Raw genomic sequence first — 22,220 nt, 5'->3', positions numbered from 1 at the left:
TGAATTACAGGTCATATAATAAAGCCTTTCTTTTCTATCTCATTTTAGTTATTTAATAATATAGACATGTGATATACCTTATGGGTTTATACCTGTCCCTTCTATTAAGACACAGATGATCTGATTAACTATTGGGTCATAATATTGATAATCTTTTGAACTCCATATATCTATTCTATCTTTTCATTATCCATTGGTTTCTGTGTGCCAAGGAGTGAACAAGGCTGACAAGGTCCCTGCCCCATAAAATTTTATTCTAGTGGACAAATAGAAACAGAAAACACATACAAATAATTAAGCTAGTTTCAGAAAATGATGAGTGGAATGAAGAAAAACAAAGCAGTATGGTGGGATAAGAAAGTGACTTGTGTTGTAGGTTGGGTTAATTTGAGCTAAAACTAATGGCAGTAAGAGCCAGCTGTTATATTGATTGCCTAAAACAATGGCTGAAAATTTTTAATTCTTGGAGAATTTTTCTTTTTCCACTTCACCTCTCTTATTTGCCCAAGGTAGATATGAGTGATTTATGAGATATTCACTAGAGTCTTTGTTGTGCAGTCTTTTTTTTTTTTCATTATACTTTTCTTATTATAGAAGAAATAGATGCTCATTGTAGAAAAACAAGAAAGGATAGAGAAACAAAATGAAATAATTTGTCTCTCATAATGCCACCATTAGGTTTGGCAAACTATGGCCCACGGGTCAAATCCAGGTCACTACCTGATTTTTTTGTTTTGTTTTGTTTTTTGTAAAATATGTATTGAAGTCTAGTCTGTGGTAACAAACATATATCTGAAGTGTACAGACTGATTAGTGTTTGCAAACTAATACAACTCCTACATTAGGACACATAATGTTGCCAGCACTCTAGAAAGCCTCCTTCCCACCCCTCCCATCAGTACTCGGCCCGAAGAGGAACCACTACTGTAAATTCTGTCACTATAGATGATTTTATTTATTTTGGAAGTTTGTATAAAAGGAACCATGCAATAGTTACTCTTTTAGGGTAGACTTCTTTTGCTCAGCATTGTAAGGTCCATTCATATTTTTGCAAATAGTAGTTCATATTTACTATGTGAATACACCAGAATTTATTTATTCATTCTACTTTTGATGCAGCTTTGCATTGTTTTCAGTTTGGAGCTTTATGAATAAAGCTGTTATGATCATTCTTATGTATGTCTTTCAGTGGACACACATACTCGTTTCCATTGGACATGTATCCTGCAGTGAAACTGCTAGGCTATAAGGTCCAATTTAACCAAACAGTTTTTCAATGTGGGTGTACTATTTTACTTTCTCTTCTACAGTACATGAGTTTCATTTGTTCCACATCTTTGAGTCAGTTTTTTTTTTAAACTCAGGTTTATTGAGGTACAATTTACATACAATAAAATTATCCTTTTTAGATGTACAGTTCTATGAATTTTGACAAATATATGCAATTGTGTACAAACCACTAAAATTGATCTATAAAATATTTCCATCACCTCAAAAAAGTGGTCTTGTGCCAATAAGCATATGAAAAGATGCTCAACATCATTAGCCATTAGGGAAATACAAATCAAAACCACACTGAGCTATTATTTCACACCCACAAGGATGGTTATTTTTTTTTTAATGGGAAATCTTAATGTTGAAGAAGATTCACAGAAAGTGGAACTCCAGTGCATTTTTGGTGGGAATATGAAATGGTGTAGCCACAGTAGAATGCAATAGGGTGGTTCCAGAAAGAATGAAATATAAAATTACGATATGGCCTGGCAATTCCACTTCTAGGTATATATCAAAAGGAAGTGAAAACAGGGTCTCCAACAGAGAGACCAGTGGCACCAGTGTTTAGGGCAGCATTATTCACAATAGTCAAAAGCTGAAAACAACCCAAATATCCATCAGCAAAATGTGGTACATGCATACAATGGAGTATTATTCAGTCATAAGAAAGAATGAGAAGAAAGAATGAAGTGATGAAACATACTTCAGCATGGAAGAACCTTAAAACATGCTCAGTGAAATAAGCAAGTCACATAAGGACAAATATTGTATAATATCACTTACAAGAAATGACTAGAAATAGCGAATTCGCAGAGATAGATTTGAGGTTACTGGGGGATGGGGGAAGGGGAGTGTTCCTTTGTAAAAATAAAGAAAAAGTAAAATTTACCAAAAAGTGCGCTTATACCCCTTTGTAGTCAATCCCATTCTCCCACCTTCCGATCTGGCAGTTGCTAATCTGATTTCTGTCTCTTCCAGAATGACATAAAAATGGAATTGTACAGTTATGTACCTTTTTGAACCTGCTTTTTTCCCTGAGCATAGCGTGAGATACGTTATTTTTGTATTTTCAGTAGTATGTTCCTTTTTGTTGTTGAGTAATTTATCCAGTCACCAATTGAGAAATATTTGGGTTGTTTCCAGTTTTTGACAGTTACAAATAAAGCCACCATGGACATTCACTTACAGGTTTTTTTTGTATTTTGTTGGCATGGGCAGGCACTGGGAATCAAACCCTGGTCTCTGGCATGGCAGGTGAGAACTCTGCTGCTGAGCCACCATGGCCCACCCCATACAGGTTTTCATTGTTTTAGCTAACCTTTTCTTACAGAATGATAGTAGTTCTGAATATATTCTGAATGTTATTTGTCGTATATATGTTTTACAGCTATCTTTTCCTCCTCTATCACCTGATTTTTTTTTAGATTACTTATTATCAGGTGACCTTTTAATTTTTAAAAAACACACTGTGAAGATTTTCCATTAACATTTAAAAATTCATTTCAATAAATCCTTAATATGGTACAGTCCCCTTTGGGTGGGTATTTAGTTTATTCCTTCTACTTTTTCTGTTAAATTGATGCCATGATGAATATTCTTGAAGCTATGTTATGGTTTGTTAAAGCTGCTGAAGTGCAGTATACCAGAAATGGGTTGGCTTTTTTCCCTAGTTTTTTCTTTTTTGAACTTTTTAATTGTGAAATATAACATATATACAAAAAGCAATAAATTTCAAAGTACATTTTAACAAATAATTATAGAACAAATTTCAAGGTTTGGTATGGGCTATCATTCCATAATTTCAGATTTTTCCCTCTAACTGCTCCAAGATGCTGGAAACTAAAAGAAATATCAACATAATGATTCAGCAGTCATACTCATTTGTTAAATCCTATCTTCCCTGTTATAACTCCTCCTTCTCCTTTGATCCTTTTCCCAATCTCTAGGGGCATTTGGGCTATGCCCATTCTAAGGTTTTCATGTTGGAAAGGGCTGTTGATGATATGGGATAGGGGATGGAACTAATTGATGTTCTTGGAGAGGTTGGCCCCTCTGGGTTTCAGGACTTAACTGGCCTAGGAACCATTTGGAGGTTGTAGGTTTCTGGAAAGTAAACTTAATGGTTGAAATTTTAGTAGAATCCCAGATAGAGCCCTATGTATTCTTTAGGGTTAACAGAAATGATGTTGGTTGGGATTTGGCAAACTGTACCACCTGATTTTGAAAATAAAGTTTTATTGGAACACAGCCACACTCATTTGTATATATATTCTCTTTGACTGCTTTTGCACTACAAGGCAGAGTTGAGTAGTTGTGACAGAGACCGATTATTCTGTAAAGACTAAAATGCTTACTCTCTGGCCCTTTACAGGAAAAATTTGTTAATCCCAATCTAGATAACTGTATTCATTTGCTATCACTGTGTAACCAATTACCACAAACTTAATGGCATAAAATAACACACACATTTATCATCTCAGTTTCTGTGAGTCATGAGTCTGGGCATGTTTAGCTGGGCCATCTGCATAGGGTCTCATAAAGCTGTAGTGAAGGCATTGGCGAGGGTTGGGTTCTGATCTGGAGGCTCAGCTGGGGAAGGGTCTGTGTTCTGGCTCACTCAGGTTGTTGGCAGAATTCATTTCCAGGGGCTGTGAGTCTGAGAGCTTCAGTTTTCTATGGCTATAAGCTAAAGCTCCTAAAGGCTGCTGCAGCTTCCTGTCATACAGCCGCCTTAATGGGCAGTCCACTACCTGGCAGCTAAGCCTTCGTCAAAAACAGGAAGAGTAAGAGCAAATCTGTGCCCGTGACAGTCTTATATAATGTAGCATAATCATGGGCATGACATCCCATTACCTTTGCCACACTCCAGAGGAAGAGATTACACAAGGGCATTAACACCAGGAGGCAGGGATTATAGGGTACACCTGTTTTTTAAGCAAAACTGGGATCATACTTATAGTTTGTTTTATAATTGACATAACAATAACATGAATACAAACATTTTTTCATATCAATAAATATAGATCCATATCATCTCTTATAGTGATTGCACTGTATTCTACTATATGAGTATATCATAATTTAATTAATCATTCATCTCTTTTGAAATTCGTCTCTTTTGCTTATGGTTTATACCACATTTTTACCAGGCTGCAATAGACGTGTATGTGAGTACCCGTTTCCCCACACCGCTCCAGAACTATGTGTGATTCTGATGCAGTGGTGACTCTAGACTAAAATGTGTACATGAAACTGAATACCCCCATTTTCTCCTCCCTTCTCCTGTATATGTCTTGTCTTAGATAAGAAAGCTGACTGCACAATCACAATGGCTGACTCGGACTTACTGGCTTTAATGACTGGTAAAATGAATCCTCAGTCGGTAAGTATGATGAAACTTAGTTCCTTCTAGTAGATGGGTCTCCTGGCTTTTTCCACCTCATCTCCTGCCTTATAGTCCAAAATGTCAAGTGTTTAAATCACACAAAGCTCAGTGTTCCCCAAAATGTTCACTTCACTAATGACAGTTATTTGTGGAGCAAATCATATGCCAGATAGTCTCTTGAGTGCTAGAAATGTCCAGATAAGTAAGAAATAGTTCCCATTCTCAGGGCATCCATAGTTTGGTAGGAGACAGATCTGCAAACGAGTAAGTACAGCCTGGAGTCCAAGGGGCCACACCTGCTAGTGACCAGGGAAGGACAGAGAAAGGAGCAGTCACGTCTGCCTGGGCCACCAGGAAGCAACTGCTGAGCTGGGTCCTAAGGATGATCAAAAGCTGGTGATACCCAGATGGAAAGGAAGAACATTCCAGAAGGGAGGGAGAGGTGTGAACAAAGGCATGACCTTTTCACAGTTCATATCTTTACCCATGAGATCTTTTTGCCTAAACAGTCTTTCACTACAGATCCCTTTTCTTTCAAAATAGTTCAGATGTTAGCTCCAAGGGACACTTTCCATGTTGTTAGGAAACTGTTGCCTGTCCCTCTTCTATGCCACTTATTGGACTGCTAGTTTAGCACTGGTCACATTACATTGGTCATAATATGACTATCTCTTCCCCATTAGATGTGAGCTTCTCAAGGAAAGGAATCACATCTTGTTCATCTTTGTGTTTCCAGAGCTTAACACAAAGCCTGACATTCCCTAGGTTTTCAGTAGACAGTTGTTGGATTAAGTTACATTTTTCTTAAAAGTATTTGCCCTGGGCAGTGCAATGGTGGCTCACTGGCAGAATTCTCACCTGCTATGCCAGAGACTTGGGTTCAATTCCCCAGAGCCTGTCCATGCAAAAAAAAGTATTTATCCCTTGTACAGATTTGCCTGATCCTCAAATTTGTATGGATCTTTTTAGATTCTTCAGTTGCCCAGTATGAGTTTTCAGCCAGACAAGAGTAACAACAAAAGCAAAACTTAAGACTCTTGTTTCCATTATAATTGATCAGGTTGATCTATTCTAGGTCTTGATCCTTTGGTTCCCTCGAAATTTGCAAAATTTGGATAAAACAACTAAATCTGACTCCCATTCTTATTTCCTTTTTTAAAATGTTTTTTTGTAAGCAATTAAACAAATGTCAACAGAATCTGTGATGAGTAAGAAATTTGTATATATGACACGTTTCAACAGAATGCACTCTATTGGCATTGACATTTCCACCCACTGAGCCTGTTCCACAGAACAGAGGCCACTAGTATAGGACCTGGCTGACATCCTTCTTCCCACTCCCTGTTCCCCATTGCACTGTGCACAGCTTTTGGCAGATGATCAGACTTCACACATCAGCTGCCAGTTATTCTCTCAGTTTGTCTATGTACTGTCCATTTTGGGTGGCAGTGTATCAGCTTATTTTTCTTGAACACCTGTTAACACCCAAAGGGATTAAAGATTAAAATGGTAGGCCCTTCTTTTATTTGCTAATAGCTCTCCCTTGTGCTCAGTAAAGGATTTGACGGGAAACCATTAAGTACAGTGGAAATTCTAATTTCATGTTTGGCTCCAGTTGAAACAAAGCAATGTGTTCTCCAGCAGAAAGCACACATAAAGAACACCTAGTGGCCAGATTAAAATGATCCTTATGTTTGGATTCTCTAAACGGTGAAGTTTTGATGTTTGCTCTATTTTTAGTAAATAAGAAACAATTTTCTCTTTTAATTTAAAAAAAGAAAGATGGTGAGTTTTTCTTCTAGGTACTACTCATCTTTATTTTTTAAAGGACATATGTTAAATATGTTGTGTTCTTAGACACCTAACTCTTAAATCATCAGACTGAAGGCTTTGTGCCATATAGAAAGGAAATATTTAGTTTGTCCAGTCAGAGAGGAAAAAAAAAGAATTAGTCACCCTAACCAGGAGGTGTAGTTTTAAAAGGCAGAGCTCTGTGCATTCCCATGGATGATGCAGAAGAGCGGCTAACTTCTTAATGTCCTTACTTAAAAAGCTAAGACCACCGGAAGCTTTATTCATCTAGCCCCTCCTTATTTAAAGAATTGAGTTAGAAGACTGAGACCAGAGTAACGGGTAGGAGAGTCATGCTATGTTCCCGATTTTGCTATTGCTTTTACGTTTTCTCAAGATTTTGTTACATGGTAAATTTAGCAAACATCATGTGATCTAATCTGAGGGAGTTGTTAAAATAGAACAAATTGTGGCTCTGCACTTTGGATTGGTTTGATTCTTATTGAACCACAGAGGAGCCCACATTTTTCTGAATCCCAAGAGTTTATGAATGTGGTTCCGAGTGTGCCTTTTCTCCCAGCACATTCCTGAAAAGTTGGGGTTTTATTCCCAACCCACATGTACTATTTTTAAACAAAATCAATACAGTATGAGCCCAGTTTGCCTAACATTTGGAAAATGTATCAGAAAGACAGGTAAAGGCAGATGCAGTTTCTAAGAGCAGACACTTGGGAAAGGTGTTCCTTTTGATTACTTTAAATAAAGCATCGACTACATAGATTCTTCCTTTTAAGGAATCTGTTCTAACAGCCAAGCTTTGTATTTTGAAAAAAATTAACTGATCTAGATAAATAAATAATGATCTCAGAGCTGGATAGTCCAGAAATATCGGTCATTTCAAAACAAAAAACAAGTAATGAATTTTCTTTCTTTTTACTCACAGGCTTTCTTTCAAGGCAAATTGAAAATCACTGGCAACATGGGTCTGGCTATGAAGTTACAAAATCTTCAGCTTCAGCCAGGCAAAGCTAAGCTGTGAAGAACTCCTTTTGGCTACTTTTGAAAATCAAGATGAGATTTATAGAAATATATTCATGTATTTCATTGTCAGGAATTAGACTGAAATTATTGGCAAATAGCATGAGATAGATTTGTTTTTTAATGGGTGTGACCAATCCTGTTTTTTCCTAGCTTTGGGTGAATAGGTCCTAATGGTATACCACTGTTTTGCTGAATTGTATACAACTGTGCATTACAAAGTTAATATGGTAATTATGGTTTGGGGCAAAATTGAGTTTCAAAATAAAATTAGGAACAGTAAAATCCAAAAACTATATAAACAAAAGCTTTCATGTTGTTTATAAAAGTTATTTAAGGACTATTCTGCTGAAATTTCAATTTAAGAGTTTTCCTTGGGAGAATCAGGGAAGAAATGGAATATCAGTAGCAGGGCAGTAATTAGTGTTGTGCACTTAATTACCTTACCCTATTTCCCATTAATACTTCAAAAATTCTGTATTGGGATATAGTTTTTTTTTTTTTAATTATTTACATTTCATGCAATCGTAAATGATATTTTCTTCCCCAGTTAAAAGAATTATGATCAGAGTTTGGGGGAACACATCGTATAGCTGAATATAGGCCTATTTTTAAAATAAAAATGTCTTAAAAATGTGTTTTCTTTTTGAAAAATCAGTGTATTAGAATCATAAAATGGCTATTATTAAAAATAATTGAATAGTTTGCTTTGAGATGCACAGTTTTTTAACTATAATCTTATTAATTTAACTAGATTTGTAAAGCTCTGTCTTTTGTTAAATTTTCCTTCTTCATATAGGCTTAATTTAATTAATTATCCTCATTTAATTTATCTTTCTTCCTAGTTTTTCTAATGCTAGTGTTACTATTTCTTATAACTCAGTGCGATATTGGGTAAAATATTGCTTTTGGAAGAATGTTTAATAGAAAATTAAAATTGCTCTTACTGATCCGCTTTGTTTTTATTGTGTATGCTCTTTTTTTGCTCAGGGTTCTTTGGATGATAGAGAGTAAGGGGAAACATTGGAGGACTTACAAACCATGTGTTATATAGGTGTTTTCTGCCAGTTGCTTTGACATAATCACCAGTTGTATTGAGGAACGCAGTGTGCAAAAAGCACTTGACCAGCGGCTAGGAGACCTGCTTCTCTTAGGCAAATAAATAATTGCCTACCCAAGCCTGTGTGCTAAACTGTGAAAAGCAGGGGGTCTAGGTTGGATGGTCTCTATGGCTCCTTTTAGCTCTGATAATTCTGTGACTCTACTCAGAGCTGTGCAGCTGTTACGCAGGTCCCCCTTCCTGTTGTGAATTTGTTACTTCACCAAGCAGAAGTCAAACTCAGGTGGTTTCATTTGTTTGTTTAGAGCCCGTGCTAATCAAGTCAGAGTGCCTTAGAGTACTTAGCATTGAGTGTTGAGTGTTCTGTGACCAGCATTTGTTGATGGGACCAGAGGGTGAATCTTAATTCCTATCAAATGAATTCAGAACACAGGCCTCATAATAGCTTCTTACTCTGAGAAGAAAAAGACTTCAAGAAAAAAGTTCAAATGAGATGTTTATCTGTACTTTGAATTTGCTGCATCATTCTGCTCTCACCTGCCCCAAATACTAAGACACCTAAGACAGGCTTTAAGATGAGTTTAAAAACAAAAAACGGAAAACAGAAAACTGGTTCTTGGGGTATAAATTTATTCATATGTGAGTATAATTTATACATACAATAGAAAGATACTTAGTGATGACATATAGTAGCAGTTTAACTTCCAGGGAAGAATAAGGGTTTTGAAGAAAGAAGGTAAACAGGTATGAGTTAAAACTGCTGCTATTACTAATTGCACAACTTGAGCAGGTTGAGCCTCAGTTGTTTCATTTATAAAGTAGGGATATTAATATTGATTACCTAAAATGCAAATCTAGAGAGATACATTTGCAAAGTACCTAAAACAGGTGCATTGTAGTCATTTAGTAATAACTAGCTAGTTCATTTACTGTCCCCGCTACCACCACCACTAGCCACAGTGATAATGTGATATGATGTCTGTACTGTTATTGTATATCTCACTTTTTGAGTCTTTTTAAAATTTTCTCATTCCTTTATTCATTAATTTAACAAGTATTTATTGAGTGCCTAATATATGTAGTATCCATTGCTAGGTACTAGAGATTGTGGTGAGCTTCTCCCCTCACGGTGCTTACAATCTAGTAGAAGAGACGATCAGAGAGATGAATAATTATTAGACCATGAAGTGCCATGCAGCAAATGTTAAGTCTGCTGTGGCATAGGGTAACAGTGAGGGACCTTCTTTGATAAAGTGGATAAGAGTGACATCTCTGAGAAGGTAATATTTAAGCTGAGATCTGAAAATATGAAAGAGCGAACCATGCAAAGAAGCTTGCATGAAAAGGTGGAAAAGAGCTAGGCATGTTCCAAAAACTGAAAGAGTGAATATGAGTGGAGTAGAGAGAGCAGAGAATAAAGAAAAAACTGGCCTGTATTACTTTCCTGGCTGCTATGACAAATCTCACAATAGGTTGGTTTAACAACGGTGACTAGTTGTCTTACAGTTTCAGAGGCTGTAAGGTTTTCCTTGTCCCTGCTTTGATAGTGTTCTGGCAGGCTGGCAATCCTTGGGGTTCCTCAGCTTTCTGGTCACATGCTGATGCCCTCTACTTTCTTTGGGTTCCACTGACTTCCTGCTTCAGGCTCCTTCCTGTGGCTTTTGCTATAAAGCTTCCAGTACATAGGATTAAAACCAATCCTGATTCAGTTAAGGCCACACTATAACTAAAAATCACATCTTCAAAAGGTCCTGTTTATAATGGGCTCACATCCATAGGAATGGGATTAAGATTAAGAACATGTTTTTCCCTAGGGTACATAATTCAACCTACTACATGGTCCAAGATGAGGGCAGACAGACAGACACACAGGAACCAGTTATACTGGAATTTGCTAATATGCTATGACATTTGTGTTTCATTCTTAGTGCAGTTAGGCACCATTAAAAGGTTCAGTTTTAAATTTATTTCTCACTCATGCTTGCATGTCTGCTCTGCCATCACAGCCTGTTTGGAACCCAGGCTACTGGCACAGCCACCATCTGGAACACTGTCATGATTGTCATAGCAGAGAAAAAGCTGACATACACCTTTGCTCTAAAAGCTTCTGCCCAGTTGTGACATGTATCACCTTTGCTCACATTTTATTGAGCACAGCAAGTTATATGCCCATCTCACCATGTACTGGAAGGAAAGAATGGAGTTGGAATATTTGTGAACAGAACTGATAACTACTGTGGAGGGCTATCAGCAGGGTAATGTGATTTAAACCATCACTCCAGCTGTTATGTGGGGAACATCCTGGAGACAAAGGGCTGCAGAGTGGATGTGCAGATGCAAGAATGGGGTGTCCTGGGGTAGAATCTCAGTAGTAGAAAAAGGTGTAGGAAAACTGGGTCAGAGCTGACAGAACTTGGTAACTGGATACAGGGGCAGGGATGGCAGGCTCACTGTGGGTCATAATTGGAACGGCCGGGGAGAAAGCAGGTTTCAGAGGAATGGTTGAAATAATAAGTTCCATTTTTGAACTTACCTTTGCGGTGCCCAAGAAATTTCCAAGTGGAAATACCAAGGAGGCAGGAATTTATGCTTTTAGAGATAGAACAGAGAAGGAAGATGTGCACAGGGGAGGAGAAGGAGGGGCTAGTAGAGGTAGAGGGGAAACTCAAAAGAAGAGAGCATTGCCTAAAAGTGGTCAACTGAGTCAAATGCTGCTGAAAGATTAAGTAGCATGATGTGTGAAAATGTCTTGGATTAAATTTGCCAAACATGTTAAGTCACTAGTAACCAGTATAAAATCAATTTCACTGGAGTAGTAGGAATAAAAGACACATTGGAATTGTTTCTTTTCATAAAGTTCTGTGAATAATAACAGAAAAGTTCCATTTGGTAGTGATGGGAAGTATGTTTCCAAATGCTTAATACATAACAAGCATATTAGTTAATACTTTTAGTTCTAAGTAAGGTCGTCATCTGCATGCTCTTCTCTTTGTCTGTCCTTACAATCTCTGTCCCCCTTATCCCCTTGGCAAATTCTTGTTTATCTTTTAAAACTTACCCAGGGTACCCCTGCTTTCAAGAAGCTCTCTCTGTTCACCACAAATAGCAATAATTATTCCTTCCTAATAATTTGCTTCTATCTCCTGCCAAACAGAACTCCTTAAGGGGTGGAACTGCATGTTAATGCTTTCATTGTGATTATCCGCCCCCCCCCCTCCGTCCCACAACCCCGCCCACACAAAGTCTTGGCTGCTTATTGTTAAATGAATGAATGAATGAGATTAACTGAGGAACATATGCCTCACAGGAGGCATTTCTGAGGATAGGAGCCTGGTCACAGAATTGTATTCTCCTACAATATCCTTCTGTTGCCTTGATGATGAAAGACTACATTAAAAATTCTCCTTTAGCCAATTCACCCTGATCTTTCTTTGAAAATACGTGCAGCTGCTCAGAACAGTCTTTCACCTTCGAACCGGAGCAGCCTGAGGGAGTGTTTTAGTTTGTAACAGCTAGGATACAATATACCAGAAACAAAATGGCTTTTTAAAAGGGAATTTATTAAATTGTAAGTTTATAGTTCTAAGGCCATGAAAATGTCCAAATTAAGGCAACCAGAAAAAGATACCTTAACTCCAAAGAAAGGGCCAGTGAAGTTCGGGGTTTCTCTCTCAGCTGGGAGGCACATGGCGATATTTGCTAGCTTTCTCTCATTTCATAAGTCTTCCCTGGGGGCGTTTTTCTCCTGCATCTCCAAAGATCTCTGGCTGTGTGGGCTCTGTCAGCACTTACCAAAATGATTCCCTCTTAAAGGACTCCAGTAAACAATCCCATCTTGAATAGGTGGAAACATCTCCATGAAAACCATCTGTGCCAGTTTGAAAGCATTTATGTACCCTAGAAAAGTCATGTTTTAATCCTAATCAACCTTGTGGGAGCAACAGTTCTTCAGTACTGTATGTTGGAAACTTTAATTAGCTTATCTCCATGGAGATGTGACTCAATTAAGTGTGGGTATTAAACTTGAATAGGTGGAGACGTGTGTCCACCCTTCCAGGTGGGTCTTGATTGGTATTATTGGAATCCCTTAAAAGAAGAAGCACCTTGGAAAAAGCTAGAGAATAACAAGAGAGAAAGCCACGAGTTTCTGAGAGAGCAGAGAATTGCCACAGAACCACAAAGCAGAGTCTACCAGCCAGTGACTTTTGGAGATAAAGAAGGAAAACATCTCTGGGGAGCTTCATGAAACAAGAAGCCAGAAGAGAAAGCTAGCACACTTCACCATGTGCCCTTCCAGATAAGAGAGAAACCCTGAACTTCATTGGCCTTCTTGAACCAAGGTATCATTCTCTGGATGCTTTAGATTGGACATTTCTATAGACTTGTTTTAACTGGGACATTATCTCAGCCTTAGAACTGTAAACTAGCAGCTTATTAAATTCCCCTTTTAAAAAGCCATTCTGTTTCTAGTATATCGCATTCTGGCAGCTAGCAAACTAGAACACCATCTAATCAAAAGTTATCACCCACTATTATGTGGGTCACATCTCCATGGAAACAATAAAAAAGATCCCACCCAGAAATACTGAAAGAGGATTAAGAGCATGGCTTTTCTGGGGTCCACAACAGTTTCAAACCTCACGGATAGTAAGAAAAGTCAGTTTATTTGTGACTTTAAAGAACACAAAGTGATCTACTGGGTCCTGTGTGCATTAAAATCAGTAGTCTTTTTTGCTATACTCAGACTCTCAGACTTTTACAACCCTTTTTGAATATGTAGAGGAACAATAATGGAGAGCATGATTAAGAAGTCGAATGTGGAGATGAGGGGATGGGGAGGAGTCACTGCAGTGTGATCAGAAAGATCCTGGATCCAAGACATGGCACAGTCCTGTCTCTGCCACTTGGAAGTTTAGTCATGGCAGGTCATTTAAACCCTGCCAGTCTTTAGTTTCCTCCTTTGCAAAAGGGAGATACTGTTATTTTTTTCTGATAGTCACTCTCATCAGAACACCTTGAGGGGAGAAACTGTTATTCATCTTTATGTCTCTTTAGTCATCTTTATGACTAATGCAGTGTCTGCCAGAGTAAGAATCAAGAAATGTTTCTTCAGGGAATGAGGATTAGACAATGATCATTAAATTCCTTCTGAAATTGTAAAATCCTTGTAAAACGTTCAATCACTATAAATAAAAGCTCCTTCTGTTTTGCCCCCATATATGTTGCCTTAGAGAAAAGAAACAAACTCCTACAATTAACAACTCTATCTTCAGAAACTTTAGCAATTTCAGAAAATAATACATTTAATACAGCCTGGTATAGTGGGAAAACTAGGGCCCATCAGATACTGAGTTTTGGTCCTAATTCTGGAACTTACACAGCTTTGGAATCCTGAGCTGTTAATAAGTAAGAACCCTGAGCCTGTTTACCCCACTGTAAAAAAGGGAATAATAATACCTGCCTCGCTGATTGTTGCCAGGATTAGCATTTGTATTTGTAAAATGTCAAGCTCATAGTAGGTACTCAATGGGCGGTGCCTAATGTTATTTGAGGAACTATTTTTATGTGAGGAAATTTATTCTTTGGGACATCTTGTAACAATCCTTTGAATTCAGATAATCAGCTGGCTTCAGAATTAAGGGGAATTTGCATTTTTTACTGATTGTTTACATCCCTATATTTCTCAAGAACCACTGAAATTTATTAGTCTCTCTAATTAAGTGATTGGATGTAGAATTAATCCAGTTGGACTTTCGGGTTTGCAAATCAGCCAAAGAAACCGAAGAGTACAGTTCTAACTGCTTATGGCAGAATTGCTATTGAATACAAAGAAGTTGCTTGATGTTATTGACTAGAAAAAAAGGTTATCTGCCAGCCAGATTGTATACCTTTGGGTAAATTACCCTGTGGGATTGAGTTTGTTTAGAGACCACACTGATATGAATTAGGAATTTGGAGTACAGTACTAAACAGCTAATGAGGGCCCTGAAAGATTTATGTGTTATCAGGAACCACAGCCTGTCTGGCCAAACTTTAGAGTTTTTCTCAATAGAGAGTTACAAAATCTACTGGAAAGGTCCAGTATTATATCTATCTGGAGACTGGTGTAAACAAACAGCTCTTCAGTTCTTGGTAAGAACAGAATACAGGGCCAGATTTCTGGCCCTTAAGAAATGCGGAGTCTAATTCCATTTGTCAGGAAGGTTAATCTGGATACAGAATTTTAGCCAGATTTCTTGGAGTATTTTTTTTTTTAATGTATCCGTTTCAAAACTGATTGCAAGAAGTAATGCCAAGTCCATTTCGTTTCCGTACTTTATTAATCATTGTTTAAATACTTTGTAAATATTCACAGTGCTGTTTTTTTTTTACAGCTTATAGTAAATACTTGACCTTTAGTTCCTGAACTTGTGCCTGTAAGTATGTAAAGTTGGGGGAAATTCATTGTAGTCTGCCATTTATTTAAATTTCAAGCAGAGAAGCTATAAATCCTACGGTTTTCTAACCAACTAGCAGTGATAAGATATTTTCTTTTCGTAAGAGATGGTGTAATCCAAAGTTCAGCTTTTAGAATATGGTGCCTTCTGTAGTGTCCAGAGAGCACTCTGTTCATGACCAGGCATTTCATTAGAACAGAAATAAACAAAAGAAGTTGAGACACAACGATGCAGCAGTCTAAGAGAAAAGTTGACTTGGGCAGGCCGAAAGAAGGCTTCCATTTGGCAAAATGATACCCAAGGGCAGGGTGTGTGATATCAGTTCACAAATATTTGAGAGATGGAAAGACCAAAGAAGGAGAGGAATTATTTTGCTTAGTTACTTGAAGTAATGGGAAGAAATATAGAAAGGGAAATTTCAGACTGAAAATCGCTTGAACTTCCTGACAGCTTTGTGTTAGGTTGTGAGTGGGCTTGAAAGCTCTAACCACAGAGGTGCTTCTAAACCCAGCTGGCAGAAACAGGGCATTTCATTGTGGGAGACGTCGTATCTTAATAGTGGCAGAATGATACCTATGGGAAGGGTGGAAAATGCTGTCTCATTATCAGCCACTCTTTTGAGAATTTATCCTTCTGCCATTTATCAAAACATTTTTTTTTCTTATTATGTGCTAGGGAGAATATTTGATACTTGACTTACTTGTTTATACCCTGACTTGTACTTGTTCCATGATTAACCAAATAGCTTTGGAAAAAACAGAAAGAAATGAGTTTTCAAAGCTTCTAGACTTTCTTTTTTTTTGGGGGGGGTGTCCATTATGTATTCAGGTTTGATAAAGGAGTAGAATCCTGAAGCCAGAGAATGGCAGCTGCAGTGTAGGAGACAACACTCATTGGAGTTAGAACCCAATGACCTCAGCCAAATACTGGCTTAAGCACTCATTAGCTGGGTCATTTGGGCAAGTTGCTTCTCTGAGCATCAGTTTCCTAAACTAAGAAGGCAATAATACTATTATGCTTATTGTGAAGATTAAGTGAAATAATGTATAACAAAGTGCTGTGCCAGTTTTACTTGTTAATGTTTGTATTAGTTTTCTCTAGCTGCTGTAACAAATCTTCCACAAGCTTGGCAGTTTAACACAACACAATTCATTATCTCAGAGTTATGTAAGTCAGGAGTCGGGATGGACTTGGCTCATTTCTCTGCTTCAGGCCACAGTCAAGTGATGGCTGGGTCTGGGCTATTATTTGGAGGCTCTGCAGGAGAATCTGCTTCCAGGCTCATTCAGGATATTGGCAGAATTCAGTGCCGTGCTGCTGCAGGACTGAAGTCCCTGTACTCTTGCTCGCGGTCTGGAGTAATTCTCATCTTCTAAAGGCTCCCTGCATTACCTGGCTCCATGCCCCACTTCATCTCCAAAACCTCCGATGGCAAGTTGAGTTCTTCCGGTGCTTCAAATCTACGGCCTTCGTTTCTGCTTCATCTCTCCTGGCTCCAGCCAGGGAAAATTCTCTGCTTTAAAAAGCTCCTAGAATTAGATTAAACCCACCCAGGTAGTCCAGCATAATCTCCCTGTTCTAAAGTCTGTAACCTTAATTATATCTGCTAAGTCCCTGTTGCCATGTAATGTAACATAGGAATTAGGACATGGACATCTTTGGTGAGGAGGCATTCAGCCTTACACATGTTGTTATTTTAGATCTAGAAAGGGACCACACAGAATATGAGACAAGTCTTGTTCTGGAGAGTTTACAATGCAGTAAGAGAAAGAGATGAAAAAAAGATAGCACAGTGAGAAAAGTCCAATAACGAGGAGTTTCTAGGAGATGCTATAAGAACTTATAACACATTGTAGACCTGACTTGGCCTGTGACTTTCCCATCATATTTGGATTGTTCTTCAAGAGCCTAGTCTTTTATAAAAATCCTTCAAATAGATCCATATACACACAATAAAAACACCATCTGATTTGATTCCTTGGTGTCCAGAAAGTCAAGTATTTGGGACTCTGCTACTTAGAGACATGAACTTGTTCATGATTTATACAGTTCAGATGTAAGGGAAGGTCTTGAGCCCTCAGCTCGAGGTAAAAGGAATTTTTTTCCCTCTCTGATGATGAAGTATAACATCAGCTCAGCTCATTGTTCCTTATCTTTTTTTTTTTGAACCAAAGCCATTTGAGAACTTCCTTCTCTTAGCTCTCTGGCCATATGTGTGCCTTTACCATTCCTCCCTTTTGAGTTTCTTGTTTCTTACTGTTTTTGTTGTTGTTTGCTTATTTTTAAACTTCTCATTTTGAAATACTTTAAAACTTACAAGACAGTACAAAAATAATATAAATCCCATACACAGAAATCCAACATATTCCTATTCCCTCAGACACCCAGATCCATCAATTTTAACATAGTGCTGCATTTGCCATATCATTCTATTTGCTGCTTATTGTTTTCAATTAGAAGGCTCCAGCCCTGGGCAGTGCAGAGGATTCTGTTTGATTTGTACCACTTGTTTCTATTTTAATAATAGCCAGGTCTTAGTGATGGTTTTGTAATAATAGCAGCTGCCATTTGTTGAGCACCTACCATGTGCCCTGTGCTGTGCAGAACCCTATATGTGCATTTTTCTCACTTAGCTCAGGCAACCTGTAATGGTAGGTACTATTTTTAATCTTCACTTGCACCCAGGTCTAAATCCAAAGGTCATACTTGAAACCACGTTCTACTGTTTCTACATTTTTTTACAGTAATATCAAAACAGGAGCTGATATCAAGAAGCAGAATGAAGGAATCAGAGCAGCTCAGGGAGATTCAGGAAACCTAAATTTCAAATCCAAAAGCGTTTTCACAACCTTCTGAAGGTTAGAGGACTTGCTTCAAGAGGCATTACCAGGTTGCCTCCATTTTTCCACCAGACACTACAGGTGACTCTACCAAACTTAAGACCAATGATTACAGTTTATGCCATTAAGCACTGGACAGCCACAGAACACATGTGGGCATTGGTTTGGTATTGCATAGAAGAGTCTATTTGTGTGAGAGGAGGAGTGGGAAAAGATGCATTCTATGGCTGTTCCCTAAAAGACACTGGTCCCAGAAGTTACATGCTAGGGGTAACTTAGAGAATAACTTCCCCCACAAGAGGCAAGATGATTAGGATACATATTTAAAGATTTAGCATGGTGCCTGGCACTTAGTAGGCATTTGGTATGTGCTGGTTCCCATTATCCTTTCAGAAGACTTTCTTTAGTTCATAGGCATTCAAGGAAGTAAAATCCTGTTATTTTTGTTCCCCTTCAATCTAGGCTTAGTGTTCGGGATAAGATATGAGATGCACTGCTATCTTGGCCCTTGTCCAATCCTGTGAATCATACCAACTCTCAAAAGTTTGAGCTCAAAGAGAACTGGAATTTGAGGCCAAAGAAGGCAAAATAATACTTTCCCTTCCCATTCTTGCTAAGTTCTTGAGTGATTGTTGTAACAGAAATAAACAGTCCTGGGTTCAAATCCAAGCTCTACACTTGCCTGCTCAGTTACCTACTGTTTTCTATCATTGAAACAAACCTGGGCTGTGGAGAAGGGTAAACCTAGCTGGGTTCAAAACCGTAGCTCTGCCAACTAATGGCCTTTTACTTGATCATTTCTTCATTTATTCTTTCTGAAGTTGTCTCCTTACCTGTAAAATGGGGATGACAGCAGTCCTTCCCGTGCAGAGTTGTGAAGATTAGAGAATCAGGAGGCCATAGCAGCAGAACCCAGTGGAGGTTGCCTTACATGAGCCATTCATCCAGCGCCCTAGCATTTTAGGTTGAGCAATTGGTCCCAAGTTTGATTTATTTGTCCTTCTCCCTCTCCAGGAGGACAGCCAGGTAAGGTAGCTGTGGGTGAGCTAATCACAGGCCAGGTACAGCAGGAGAGGCTTGTTCTGCAGCAGACATGCCAAGTACCACCTAAACTCGGTTCCATCGCGATTCTCGTTGCTGAAGCCCCTGGCGCCAAACAGTGTTGTTTCAGCTGCTAGCAGTTAATACTCATTTACTTGGAAACATTTTCGGCTCCTGGGAACAATATGGTGCCACAAGGACTCACGGCTCACGCCCCTAGTCTTCCTGTGACTGGGCTCCACATGTACCCCACTCCCAGCCCAATTTACCAGCCTTCAAGGCTCACCAGGCTGTGGGCCCAGGGCCAACGGGGAGTGGGGGCGGGAGGGACTTTTCCGGGAATGGGCCCAGCAAGGTCTTGGCTGGCAGCCGTTAGCCATGGCCCAGGACCCTAGGGTGGGAGAGTGAACAGAAAGGTACCCGTGGCTGGAGTGGTTGTGAGAATCCTCTACCATGAGGGGAAAACTGGGCTCCGCCGCACTGGGACAAAAGGGCCCTCCCTCCAGGTGCCGGGGCCTAAAGGGGGTCCGCATCCTCTGCGGAAGCCTGGGAACTAGGAAGCGCTGCTGCGGGCTGGACACCCCGCCTTCCCGGTTTCCTAGAGGGGGAGGCGTGGTGCAGCGGGCCCGCCGGGGCGGAGAGGGGTCGATGCAGAGGCGGCTCTGCCTCCCCGGGAAGTGGGGCCCGGCCAAGTCCAGCACCGATTGGGGGGGGGGGGGGGGAGAGGGGCAGACCCTCCCCTCCCCGCGCCTGTGGGGACCCTACGCCTGTGTCCGAAGGAGGCCGGCGTCCAGCAGATGCACGCGGGCGCGGGAGGCGGGGGGTGGGGTGCGGAGGGGGGCCGAGGGAGAGGCGGGGAGGAGAAAACCCACAACAAAACTTGCGTCGCGAAGCTCAAGGCTCGACTTGAATGGAAGGAGTCCGCGCCCGCGGAGCGCAGCCGAGACTCGGGGGAGCGCGTTTGGCCGGCGGGGCGCGGCGCGGCGCCGGGGCGCAGCAGGTACAGAGTGCGGGCGCCCGGGGTGGGCCGAGGGGCCGGGGGCCGAGCCTGGACAGCCGACTCGGGTTTCCCCGGTCTTCTCCGGAGAGCCCCGGCAGCTGCCTGGGGCGGGGCCGCCGCGTCTTGCCCCCTCCCTCAGACCCCAGAACCGAGGGCAACGGCTGAGGAGTTTACTCCTCCGGGGGCGACCCCTGAGCCACCGGCACCCAGGCAGGGGCCTTTTCTCCTTTCTGGCCAGAGGCTGGTCCCAGCCCCCGGGCCCCTCCCACTACGCACATCTGGAAAGAATCTGAGGGCGGATGAGGCGGGGGTGTGGGGAGGGGGTGTGGAAGGACGCGGCCGGGCGTCAGGGAATGTGGGGGGCAGGTGGAACTGGGGAGGGGCCTGGACCCCTATATTTAGGGTCCTGGCGGGAAGTATCATCGCGTCTTTTCGTGTCAACCCATCCGGGACTCGAGCGACTCCAGCTTTCGACCTCTTTATAGACGGGGAAACTGAGGCCCAGAGTGGGGCAGCGAATCTGCCCTGAGGGTGTGTGGGCAGGTGAAGCGGAGCTCCAGCGACCGCCTCCCAGACCTGCTGCCGGACTCCGCTCCCGCCACCGCTTTGCCGCGCACTCGCTGAGCTGAAACCCACAGCTGGCGGCCTGCTGTGTCCGTCTGTCTGTCTACACACTGCCTCTGGGCTGAGACGGCTATGCAAAGAAGGGAGCGGGGGTTGGGGGAGGCCTCCGAGTGCGCGGAGTTGGGCGTGCGCCCTCCCGCTAAGGCCCCGGGCAGTGGCAACGGAATACCTGCTGCGCCGTCAGGTGGAAGAGGAGGCGGCGGCGGCGGCGGCTGGCTCCTGGCAGCCTCCTGGGCTGGGGCCCAGGGGCGGGAGGTAGCCGCAGCCTGAACTTCCAGAGAGGAGCAGGCGAGCGCCTTGGCCTGGGTGCGTGTGGCGCGGACGGCCCCTGTCCGGGAGGCGTAGAGGGATGTGCGCCCAGCGCTTGGAGTGCGTTGCTGACCTCTGGAGGCCCATGCAACCTGAGCGTCTGTCCTTCGACTCCGGGAAGGTGAAGTCTGCGGCTGTAGGTGTCCCCTCCTCCAAGAGGCGCCGCAGGTGTGAACCGGGAGAGTCATATCCTCTGGGTGGTCACATCCTCCACCCCTCTCTTATATAGAAATCTTGCATGCTGGGCATGCAATGCTGTGGTAATGGTGAGGAAAGAGGGGACCAGCCAGTCCCCCTGGCTTATGCCACAAGTTACTCAGAAAAGGCTGTGGGTTGCCCTGGGACAGAGCAGTGATCTGGTCTGGGGGTTCCCCCCTTGGCTTGCCCCCTTAAATCCACTGTTAGGGCCCAGGGCCCAGCCCAGTACAAGTTAAGTGTCAGATTCACATGACCATTTTCATTAGGTCTTGTAGAAGCATGCTTTGTGGCATCTGTCTGCACCTTGGATAGCAGGTGACTAAAGGGCGACTAAGTGGCACCATTAGGCCTGGAATAGCCTTGGAACCCTCGATGACTCCCTATCACTGACACCTTAGCATAGTGGCCAGTGCCCTGGTTCTCCACTCCCGGAACTGTCTGCCCTTCACTGTGCCTTTGCTTTTACCATCCCCTCTGCCTGAAGCGCCTTCCCTCCCCTATCTTCTTGGCGAAGCCTGCTCAGCCTTCAAGACTTGTTCAAGGATCTGAGCGGGAGTCAGAAGATCCACATTCTAGTCCTGGCCTTCCTGTAACATACTTGTGAACTGAGGGAGTTGAACCAGATAATGTAGAATTTTTCCAAGTCTGCCTTTCACAAATTCAATCATTCAGCAAACATTTCCTGAATGCCCACTCCATGTCTGGGAAATCAGGGAAGGCTCAGTTTAGCCTTGAAGGACGAAGGCATAAAGGAGCCTAGGGGTGCTGTGGGAGCACCAAAGAACCTGTAACCCAGCCAAGGAGGCAGGAGAGGCTTCCTGGAGCAGGGACAATAACAGGACCCCTTTGTGCCTGAGGTTCCACATCTGCCAAATAGGGAGACCAACTCTTTGTCTCGGGATGCCTATTTGGGTCAACAAGATGCAGCTGCTTGGGGCCCAGAATAGAGCAGCTGTCAAGTTTGAGTCCCTTTGCAGTGTATGGAGGAGGAAAATGGTGCTGGGGACTAAGGATCTGCCTCCTGATTTGGGTCTTCTTTCCCCTTTCTTCCTCTTCTAGTTTTGCTTTAATTTCCCGTTCAAGCCCTTCTGGGCCTCAAGGTTTAGTTCCGCCGAGGAGAGGCTGGGCATGTCGCCAACATCATTTTGTTTCATTTTCATGAGGTAGCTCCCATGTCCATTTCCTGGACTAGGAAACTGAGGCTCAAAGCAGTGAAGCAATT

General features: G+C 41.6%; 2 protein-coding genes and 1 long non-coding RNA gene across 3 annotated transcripts in view; 2 read left to right on the top strand and 1 right to left on the bottom strand.

The window, feature by feature from the left end:
• The window catches only part of SCP2 (sterol carrier protein 2), a 177,072-nt gene extending 168,628 nt beyond the window's left edge, over positions 1-8,444 (top strand). Inside the window, exons 15-16 of the mRNA XM_077149616.1 lie at positions 4,578-4,657; positions 7,395-8,444. Coding sequence (XP_077005731.1) covers positions 4,578-4,657; positions 7,395-7,490 — 176 coding nt within the window. The 3' untranslated portion in view covers positions 7,491-8,444. The remainder of the gene's footprint in view (positions 1-4,577; positions 4,658-7,394) is intronic.
• Positions 1-19,554, bottom strand: part of LOC143674223 (uncharacterized) — a 60,138-nt gene extending 40,584 nt beyond the window's left edge. The window contains exon 1 of the long non-coding RNA XR_013170970.1: positions 18,660-19,554. This is a non-coding gene — a long non-coding RNA (uncharacterized LOC143674223). The remainder of the gene's footprint in view (positions 1-18,659) is intronic.
• Positions 19,555-19,785: 231 nt separating this feature from the next.
• The window catches only part of PODN (podocan), a 32,512-nt gene continuing 30,077 nt past the window's right edge, over positions 19,786-22,220 (top strand). Inside the window, exon 1 of the mRNA XM_077149611.1 lies at positions 19,786-19,867. The gene's annotated coding sequence lies outside the window, so the exon portion shown is untranslated. The remainder of the gene's footprint in view (positions 19,868-22,220) is intronic.

Source organism: Tamandua tetradactyla, chromosome 2, assembly GCF_023851605.1.
Source record: "Tamandua tetradactyla isolate mTamTet1 chromosome 2, mTamTet1.pri, whole genome shotgun sequence".
NCBI lineage: Eukaryota > Metazoa > Chordata > Mammalia > Pilosa > Myrmecophagidae > Tamandua > Tamandua tetradactyla.
Note: the sequence above shows the minus strand (reverse complement) of the source record. Positions and strands in the feature narration are given on the sequence as shown.